The sequence below is a fragment of the Jatropha curcas genome, chromosome 3 (genome assembly GCF_041381405.1).
Source record: "Jatropha curcas cultivar XTBG-Jc1 chromosome 3, XTBG_Jcur_1.0, whole genome shotgun sequence".
In the NCBI taxonomy this organism is placed as follows: Eukaryota; Viridiplantae; Streptophyta; class Magnoliopsida; order Malpighiales; family Euphorbiaceae; genus Jatropha; species Jatropha curcas.
In genome coordinates this window covers 13,764,083-13,774,311 of record NC_143153.1, presented here as the reverse complement: position 1 = coordinate 13,774,311, position 10,229 = coordinate 13,764,083, and the positions used below count along the sequence as shown (strand labels likewise).

At 34.9% G+C, this 10,229-nt stretch overlaps 1 protein-coding gene across 1 annotated transcript; it reads left to right on the top strand.

Annotated features, from left to right (window-relative positions):
- Positions 1-513: 513 nt before the first annotated feature.
- Positions 514-2,770, top strand: LOC119370391 (uncharacterized). Its single transcript, XM_089719226.1, has 5 exons — positions 514-553; positions 608-799; positions 1,063-1,460; positions 1,584-1,856; positions 2,114-2,770. The coding sequence occupies exons 1-5, from the start codon at positions 514-516 to the stop codon at positions 2,768-2,770; spliced, it is 1,560 nt and encodes a 519-aa protein (XP_089575352.1).
- Positions 2,771-10,229: the final 7,459 nt, after the last annotated feature.

The window sequence follows — 10,229 nt, the reverse complement described above, 5'->3', positions numbered from 1 at the left end:
CCGAATATTAATAGTCCCATAGTTTCGATTTGGATTTCACTTGAAGGTCTTCCTATTCATTTATTCGATAAGGAGGCTTTATTTCTTATTGCTAATTTGATTGGTGCTCCTCTTAAGATTGATGCTGCCACATCTTCTCGTATCAGACCCTCGGTAGCTCAAATTTGTATAGAAGTTGACCTAACAAAGGAACTACCTGACAAAGTTTGGATTAATAATGGAAAACATGGTTTCTTTCAATCTGTTGTATATGAAGGTCTTCCTCAATATTGTAGCTCTTGTGAGAGGATTGGTCATTCCACCCAATCTTGCAAAGGGAAAAAGGATCAAAATCATGTCTATGATGTTTTGCCAAAAGCTGTTGCCATAAAACCTACCCAATCTAAACAAGATACCCAGAATCAAACACAAAATGTTGCTCCTCCTAAAGCTTAGGTTGTTAAGAAGACTGCTTTTCCCCCCTCATCTCAGGTGTCTTCCGCGAGTACTTCTATTCCCTCTGACAAAGCGGCTATGCATGATGCAGATGATGTAGTTTTGCAATCTGTATCAGGTTGCGAACCAGCTTGTGCCATTTCAGATTGACATGCCGATATTACTGTTCCAGACCCCATTTATGATGAAGGCGGGACTACTGGCCTGGATGCGGTGAGGGGTAAAACTTGCGTGACTTTTGGTGGTCTTTCTAATGCTGGTCCTGAACACTCGGTTAGTGATTATGATTATGTTGGGCATAAATCTGAAGGGGATGCTGATATGGATATGGATGTCGGCTCCATAGATGATTTGAGAGCTATTGGTATCTATATTGGGAATAAATTGAATGCAGCTTGTGAACTAAATGATGGCTTTGTAGCTGTTACAAAAAAGAAATTTAACAGGAAGAAAACTCCCAAACCAATTGAGCCTACGGTCACGCGTCATTCCAAGAAAATAGTTGCTTTTGCGTCTAACCTTATTCAATGAATATATTATGCTGGAACCTTAGAGGTATTAATTCCTCTATCACTTGACTTCAAAAACTCTGTGCGGATTATAACATTAAATTGCTTATTATTATAGAACCTATGGTTGCTTCTTGTAATTGTTCTTTGTTTGTTTCTCGTTTGGGTTTCAACAATTTTTTCACTAGCTTAAATAACAAGATTTGGATATTGTGGAATGATGTTCACTTTGCTCTTGAAAATTTCCAAGATGATATACAGCTTGTTTCAGTTTCTGCAAGAATGAGATCCCTTGATTTTGTTTTTACGATCTCTGCTGTGTATGGTCTTCATTCTCGGGTTTCTAGACTATCCTTGTGGGAGAAGCTGGAGAGTATGGCAGGTTTAATTCAGGGGCCGTGGATCGTGGGTGGTGATTTCAACACTATTAAGTTAATTTCAGAGTATAAGGGTGGATCTTCACCAAATCTGCTCAGTATGCGAGACTTCTCTGATTGTTCTAATTCTTGTGGTCTTGTTGATTTACCTTTTTAGGCAATCCTTTTACTTGGACTGGTGTGCGTAGTTTTGGACACGTGTGGAAGCTCTTGATCGCTTTATGGCAAATCAATTATCCTTGATTTCTTTGATGAGATTCAGATCAAGCATCTTGGTAAAACCTCTTCGGATCATTCCCCTCTTTTGTTGAATTGTAATAAGAGCTTGTTCAATGCTCCTAAGCCTTTCAAATTTCAGCATATGTGGCTCAGTAATCCTTCTTTTCTTCCCATGATTTGGGAGCAGTGGAACTCGTCTTTTTCTGGAGGGGGGATGAAGGGTTTTCATCTTAAACTCAAGGCTCTCAAAGGTGCGATTAGGCAATGGAATAAGACTATTTTTGGTGACATTTTTTCTGCTATCAAGGATGCTGAAGTAGCGCTGAGACAGCTGAAATAGAATATGTTGCAGATCCTTGTCCGAATAATAGGAAGACATGGTAGGAAAAAGAAGCTCACCTTCTCCGTAAACTTCGGCTTGAGGAAATATACTGGAAACAAAAATCTCATGTTAAATGGCTAGAAGATGGGGACTCGAATACTAAATTCTTTCATAATTATGTCAAGCTATCAAGGAAATTTCAACGTATCTCCTCAATTAAAAACTCTGATGGTGTTTGGCTTTCGTTGCAGGAAGACATAGGTGAGGAGGCGGTCAAGCATTTTTCCAGTCTCTTTCAAGGTGAAGTTATGCAACAAGACTGTAGCCAAATTATTGAGTATCTTCCTTCATTAATTACGACGGAACATAATTTGGCTTTGGGAGCTATTTCTACTGATTCTGAAATTAAAAACGCGGTCTGGCAACTTGATCCTTCTAGTGCTCCTGGTCCAGATGGTTTTGACGGGAGATTCTATAGAGACTGTTGGTCTATTATTCAGTGGGACGTTTGTAGCACTGTTAAGGAATTTTTTCTGGGCCTTCCAATACCTCAGTCTTTCAGTTGCGCTCAGATTATTCTCATTCCTAAAGTTGAGAATCCATCAGTTTTCGACCAATTTCGTCCTATTTGTCTTACTAACTTTAAAGTGTGTACTAGAATTTTGGCAAACAGGATTGCTCCACTTTTGGATTTCTTAATATCTCCGAAACAGGCTAGTTTCATGAAAGGTAGGTCAATTCACTCCCAGATCCTTTTGGCTAATGAGATGATTCATGAAATTGGCAGGAAAGCTAGAGAAAACAATATTGCCATTAAGCTTGATATAGCTAAAGCCTTTGATCGTGTCTCATGGTCTTTCTTAGAGGCAGTCCTGTTTCGCTTTGGCTTCTCTCAACCTATTGTTTGATTGATCATAGCAAACCTTTCGGCCACCAGACTGTCAGTTTGATTTAATGGTGTCAATTATGGTTTCTTCGCACCTTCTAGAGGGGTCAAACAAGGGGATCCACTTTCTCCTTACTTATTTATTTTGGTTTCTGAATGTTTCTCTCGCGGTTTGAAACATCTTGTCTCTTTTGGAAAAATTCAACCTTATAAGCTTGCTCGCAATTATTCCCCCTGTTACTCATTTAAGCTTTGCAGATGATCTATTGATCTTCATTAGGGGGGATAAGCGTAGTACCGCCAATTTTAAAAAGTTTATCCTTTACTATCAAGATGTTTCGGGCCAAATGATTAACTTTGAAAAGTGTTCTTACTATTGTTCGAAAAAACTGGGGTCCCTGACCCTCTCAAGAATTGAAGCAGCTCTTTCAATTAAAAAGAAATGCCTCCCTTTCATATATCTCAGTGCCCCGATTCACCAAGGTATTAATCGTACCTCATATTGTAGTGAGTTGATTAAAAAGATCTCTGCTAAGCTTATGGGATGGTCTAAGACAATTCTGTCGATGGGTGGTAGATTGGTCTTAATTAAGCATGTTTTAAGTTCAATTCCCATGCATATTATAGGTACTATGAAGCTTCCAGCTCGTGTTATTGGTATTTTGGAGACTCAAATGGCAGATTTTTTATGGGGTAAAACAGATGCAAAAAATAAGCATCATTGGGTTAAATTCCAGAAAATTTGTTTTCCTACTGCTGAGGGCGGTTTGGGTCTACGATCCCTTTCTTCCATTCAATAAGCATACTCAGTCAAGCTTTGGTTCTCTTATATGAAGTGCGATTCGATATGGTCTGCTTACATGTTTCAGAGGTATCACCGTAAAGGTTTTATGTCTTTTCAAGCGACTGATTCCTGCTCGTGGAAACGCATTTGTCGTGTTCATGAAGTGGCTTCGGAATTAAATAATTCTGCAGAGGTTGTGTCACCTTCTTTTGCTATTATTTATGAGCATGTTCGAGTACATAAAAGCAACACATTGTTATTTAGCATGATGTGGGACTCTTCTATCCCTAAAAAACTCTCGGCCTTTACTTGGAGGTTGCTCCTAAATGCTCTTCCTCTTCCTCATAGTTTGAATGTGTTAGGGATTAATGGGCCTTATTGCTGTCCTCTATGCTCCTACTCATTAGTCACCATTGATCATCTGTTTCTTCATTGTCTTAAGGTTCTATGGGTATGGAATTTCTTTAGACAATATTTGCTTTCCGGCGGCAATTCTACTTGTCGTACACTGCCTCAAGAGTTGATAACATGGTATTTAGTTTCTCGGCCACAAAGTACTGTAAGCATCCTTCGTCCTCTAGTTCCTCTAGTAATTATGTGGCATGTATGGAAATTATATTGTAATTTCAGTTGGGGTGAAGGTGATGCAGGAATTCACTTACTTCAGCAGCAGATTAGTAAGTTTATTTTTTATTAGGGAGTTGCTTGTTCGCCTCGCAAGTTCACTAGAAAACCTGCCAATGCTCTAACCGATCTGCTGCCTGCTAGTTTTGGTCAAAGGAATCATCATAAACTCTCTTTGGTTTACTGGAGAAAGCCGACTGCAACAGTTTATAAAATTAGTGTGGATGCTTCCTTTTCCGTTTCTTCTTCTTTTGGAGGCGTAGCCATTCGGAATTCAAATGGGAATTTTGTGGCCAGCCACTCCTTTCTCTTCTCAGCAATATCTCCATTTCAGGCAGAGCTTCAAGCTCTTCATGAAAGTATCAAGTGGTGTACTCAAAGAATTCCGACCCCTTTCCAAATAGAAGTGGATTCCTTGCAACTGATTCAAAAGTTACAGCAAACTCACAATATTTTGTCTGACCATAAGATTCAATCTATTCGGTCTTTCCTTTTATCCTCAAATTCTTTCATCACACATATATACAGGGAGGACAATCAAGTAGCTCAATCTATTACAATTCAGAGCAGAATTACTCATAATTCGTTAAGTTTTTTCTCTTTTGAATCTTTGCCATGAACTATTAGAGGTCTCATTATTTTTTATTGTACTGGCTCTCCTTATTTGAGATATAAATAAAATTTTCCTTTTGCCAAAAAAAAAAAAAAAACCTTACCAAAGTATCTCTAAATTTTTGAGCTAGTGAAAGAACCTCAAGATTAATCTCCCTTTACAAAGAAAATTTTGTTTTGATATAATGAAAATCTTGATATTATACATTGTCTGTGCTCTTTGTCTATCTTTTTATCCTTTTTCTTTGTTTAGCTAAAATTATACCTCTAAAACCCCATTACAACCAAATTAAAGACCTTTTGATTTTTTTTAAATCGTATGCATTTCAATTGTGGAGAAGGGATCACTAAATTTTGCTTATGGGAATGTTAAATTTATATTGTTAAAACATCTTAATCAAAGGTTAAATAGTTTGTGAAAATTCATATTCTACTTATCATAGGTTGGATAATTATTGGTGTTGAAAATCTTGTTAACTTATGTTTAAAATAAGGAATGTGTTTCATCGAAAATTGAATTTTTGCTTGAATATAATTAGCATAGGAAACACTTGATTTATTCATATGTTAATAATTTTGATATATTTTTGAAAATTGTGAATAATTATCTCCAATCATAGTAAGCTAGCTTTGTTAGTTTGTTTAGCTTATGTTTTTCTTTTGTTTTTAGTTTTGTTGCTTGAGGACAAGCAATGGTTTAAGTTTGGGGAATTTTGATAGGTGTTATTTTTATGGTATCTTTATATAGTTCTTATTAGGAATTTTTAGTAATTTTAATCATTTTAACTAATTTTTATTTTGTTTTATTTATGTTTTATTCAAAGCTTCCTTGAATCATAATCCACTTATTCTTAAAGAAATTTGCAGGTTTTTAGCACAGAAAAGAGCAAAAGAAAGCAAAACACTCAGGCCCTAGCACACCCTGCCCGTGCACCTTAGCACGCTCGTGCTGAACTTAAGGAAAATCAAGTGGAGACTCAAACTCTAGCACGGTGTGACCGTGCTATAATGTTGTCTTGAATTAAGAAAGCCGGCCAGTCTCTATAACTTATATGGGCCCACCCCAGATATTTTCCTGATATGCAAGTCAAGATCTAATCCTATTTAGGAAGATGGAAGAGTCATAATTGAGAAGAAATCCAAAGCCTAAACAGTTTTGTGATCTCCAAAAAGATTTCGTATTTAATAGGATTTTGTTTCCTAAACGGAGTCGAATTTTCTTCCAGGAAGTCTATATAAAAAGAGGGGCCATTCATTGTAAAATATATCTCTCGAGTCCTTGATAATTCATGCACATTGTTATCTTTCTTTATCAAAAACTACAAGCATTCAAGATTCGTGCCAAGATTCAAGGAAGCCGTCCACATATCAGTTGCCTAATTTTTATTTCTAAACTCTTAATCTTGTTTTACTTTTCATTATTCATATTGATTATGAAGGTTTATTCAAGTATTGTTGAGTTTTATTTAATTACTATGTCGAACTAAATCCTCATACTAGGGATTTGATGTAGCTTAAATTCTTTTTCAATTTATAATATTAGATTTGCTTTTCTTTGTTCAAAGTATAATTTATTATTGAACTTAATGCTTCCAGGCAAAGTTTCTCCTCTGGATTGATTTATTTCAATTATCACTATCGGGAGAAGGGTTTTTGATATGAAAAATGTAATAAATTACATGAGAATAATAACTTGATGCGGAAGCTATATGGTTTGACTCATTGGGGGTTTTCATAAGTTAATGACCTTAGGTTATGAATTTACAAAACAAACCACAAAACTTAATGATTTAATTCATGGTTGATTATACTATTGGAAGATAGGTAATTAAATTGGATTAGAATAGCTAACAAAACATCGGGAAAGCTTGTTAGTGATTCTAGGGTTGTTTCCCCGACTTGAGCAATTAAAATTGATTAATAAACTAATAAAATAAATTGGATAGAGTTAAGTGAAATCAAAGTCCCTAGTAGTTTTTAAATCCTTGATTTCTTTCCTTCAAATATTGTTGCTTGAGTTATTTTTGTTCTCTTGTTAAGTATTTATTTTTCTTACAATAAATTTCTCTTATTGCCGTTTAGATAATAATAGTTAACAAAATTTTGGTACTTGATTTACAATCCTTGTGGAGACGATACTCTATTCACTCTGTATTACTTGCCGCGATTTCGTATACTTGCGAAAATCACTGTCAATAGCAATGGAAAGGGTTTTGATAATGTAGTGAAGTTGAATTTGGGGGAAAAGATGATTAAGGTCTAGTAAGGTGAACCAAAGGTATATTAATGAAATTGGAAGTATGTATGACTAAGAGATATGCTTTAATCATTAAAAGAATGCTTCTACCCTAACTAATGAAGACCGGCCAAACCTATGTAAGTCTAAATTAAAATTAATTAGACATTTTAGGTTGATTATAAAGCATGATTGATCATTAGTAACATCTTATTTGACTTTATATGAGGGTAGTTAGAAGTAAAAGCAATTAGGGTTTCTGAATTGAAAATAAAGCATGATTTGGGGTTAGCGTCTAACCTATCTCAAATTTATAATTGATGGTCTAAGAATGAAATTAAATGTTCCTTAATGTTATCCCTTGAGTCAATTTGAATATGGAAAACTCTAGGATGCTCAATTGGAGTTACATGCATGATACTTATATGAGTCAAAGTGGAGTTGGCTTCTTTGTGTTAAGAGCTGAATGAATGAATTTAAACCATCTATGTGGATAATTGTGTTGATATTAAACTATGATTAGTGGATCATATAGGACCTAGGTGTCTCTAAGTGAATGAGCAGGTTGAAGATGCAATCAGTGTCACGCCCCGACTCTAATCACCAGAGGAATTGTCCGCTTTGGATTAAGCCAAATCGCCCATACTAGATGGCAAGACCCGCAGGGTTTTGTCCCGCAGGTGAAATGGGAAACTTCCCAGGAGGTCACCCATCTTAAGATTTCTGTTAAGCGAGCATGCTTAACCCTGGAGTTCTTCCAACTCTCCAACCATTCCACCAAAAGGCGCCTCTAATGATTAGTTTCCCCCTTTTCGATATATGATTCAATTCATTCTTGTGTCCCGCATTCCACTACCCTAGCTAGCCTGCCATCCTAGAAGCTAGCCAGGAGCTTCGCTCTACCCGCCCTCTTAGGATCGCTTTGCCGGGTCAGGATGTCACAGGCCCACCAGCTTTCGCGTGGTTCGTCCTCGAACCATACATCTACTGGAGAAGGTCCGGCTCTGATACCAACTGTCACGCCCATACAAGATGGCAAGACCCGCACGGTTTTGTCCCGCAAGTGAAATAGGAAACTTCCCAGGAGGTCACCCATCCTAAGATTTCTGTTAAGCGAGTACACTTAACCCTGGAATTCTTCCAACTCTCCAACCATTCCACCAAAAGGCGCCTCTAATGATTAGTTTCCCCCTTTTCGATATATGATTCAATTCATTCTTGTGTCCCGCATTCCACTACCCTAGCTAGCCTGCCATCCTAGAAGCTAGCCAGGAGCTTCGCTCTACCCGCCCTCTTAGGATCGCTTTGCCGGGTCGGGATGCACAATCAGGTACGCCTATAATTTAATATAGTGCTTTGACTGAAATGTGTGTTATTGTGTCTAAAATGGTACCTAGAATTATAATTGAAAATTAAATATAATTATGTGAGCTCTTATAAGTACTTGGTTGAACAATTTATTTGAAAATTATAATTGAAAATTATAATTGAAAATTAAATGTGTGTTATTTCTTCATTATCTATATATTTTAATTGAACAATTTATTTTTAAAAAGAATATTTTAAATATTAAAGGAAAAGTAATCTATATATATATAAGAGAGAGAGAGAGATGGATTATTAAATAATTAGAAGTTTGAAATATTATATGTTAGCTTGCAGAATCTATAAAAAAATTATTGATATGTATAATATACTTGCAATTGATATGTAGTAGTGTTGTAATTGCTACAATCATAAATAAAATGTTAATTAGTTTGTTGTATACATCGAGTTTGATCATTTACATTATTAGCTTAACAATAATGTTGTTTACCTTTCTCAAAAAAAAAAAAATTTACTTATATATAACTAAAATGTATAATTAACCAAGAACATATTTAAAAATATTTATATATTGCAAATAATGTTACAATGTTCTTTATTATAAATCATTTTGATATTTTCATTACTAATTTGTTTCAAGTATAATTTTATGTTTCTTCCTAAAAGTTTGATAACTTATAATAATTTACTAAAAATAATAATAGAATTAACTACAATAATTATTAAAATAATATTTAAATACTCACACGCGAAACGTGATTTTTCGACTAGTTTCTAATAGAAGAGTACTTTGGTTGATTGTGTGTTAACCTTGTTTTGCAATAATGCTAAATTAAAGTTGTGTAGGTTCTAGAACCTATTCCTCCATCAAACTTAGTATTACGCATCCTTTCTTATGCAAGCCAATGAATACTTTCACTCTTTTCTCTTTTAGAACCCCATCAAAATGCATTCATCATTTCTTTAAGCTCCAAATAATAGAGAGAGGTAAAGAAAAACACCTACACAATATGCCGATGCATCTTGGGCTACAAACTTTTAATTAGGTCTTTTCATATTTTTGATAAAATCTACTTTTCCACCATTGAAGTTTCTTCCATAATTAATCCAAAATATAATTAAAAACAATTTTCTTACTTCGCCTAATAGTAGATGGGAGACCAAATAATGACCATAGCTAAGGGGCATATAAACATTAAGGATATCAAAGATAAGTAACCGGGTAAAGCTAAGAACATTAGAATCAAAGAGAATACCTAATTTTTTGAACCTTATGAACTTTAATTAGCCCAGAGAAGAAAAAGATAATGTTTGCAAATAATAAGTGAGACACTATCAATGCACCCTTTTTAATTTGGCATCCATAAATATCTCCAGCCCTTTATGCATTCCTCTAATATAAATTAAAATAAATATGACCACTGTGTCTTAAACCATGTTTAGGAATAATAGACTCAATAATCTTGCCATTGAAGCACACTTAAAACTAGACTAAGAAAATGGAGAGCATAATAAGTTATTTAAAAGCAAAACTCATTTTAGAAAGCTCCAACCCATACGGTCAAACGCCTTACTAACATCAATTTTTAATGCAGCTAAAACTCATTCTTGCCTAATGTTTTCCATTTCATAAAATGAAGAAGCTCAAAAACCACAAGAATATTATCTATTATAAGTTTGCTCTATACAAAATCCAATTGAGAAATAGAAATAATTTTATCCAAAATTTTCTTCAACCGATTAGTTAGGGCTTTTCAAGGATTTTGTAAATAACACTGCAAAGTGATATAAGTCTAAAATCTTTAATTGTCTAAGGTTGATCAATTTTAGGAATAAGAACTACAATTGTATTTTTTAAGAAGCAGGACAAAATTGTATTCAACCACTCTATGCAACTGT

Coding starts and splice junctions, on each gene's coding strand:
- LOC119370391 (XM_089719226.1), top strand. CDS start 514: ATGCATGATGCAGATGATGTAGTTTTGCAATCTGTATCAG. Junction 554..607: donor AGTTTTGCAATCTGTATCAG/GTTGCGAACCAG, acceptor TTACTGTTCCAG/ACCCCATTTATGATGAAGGC. Junction 1,461..1,583: donor GTTCTAATTCTTGTGGTCTT/GTTGATTTACCT, acceptor GATGAGATTCAG/ATCAAGCATCTTGGTAAAAC.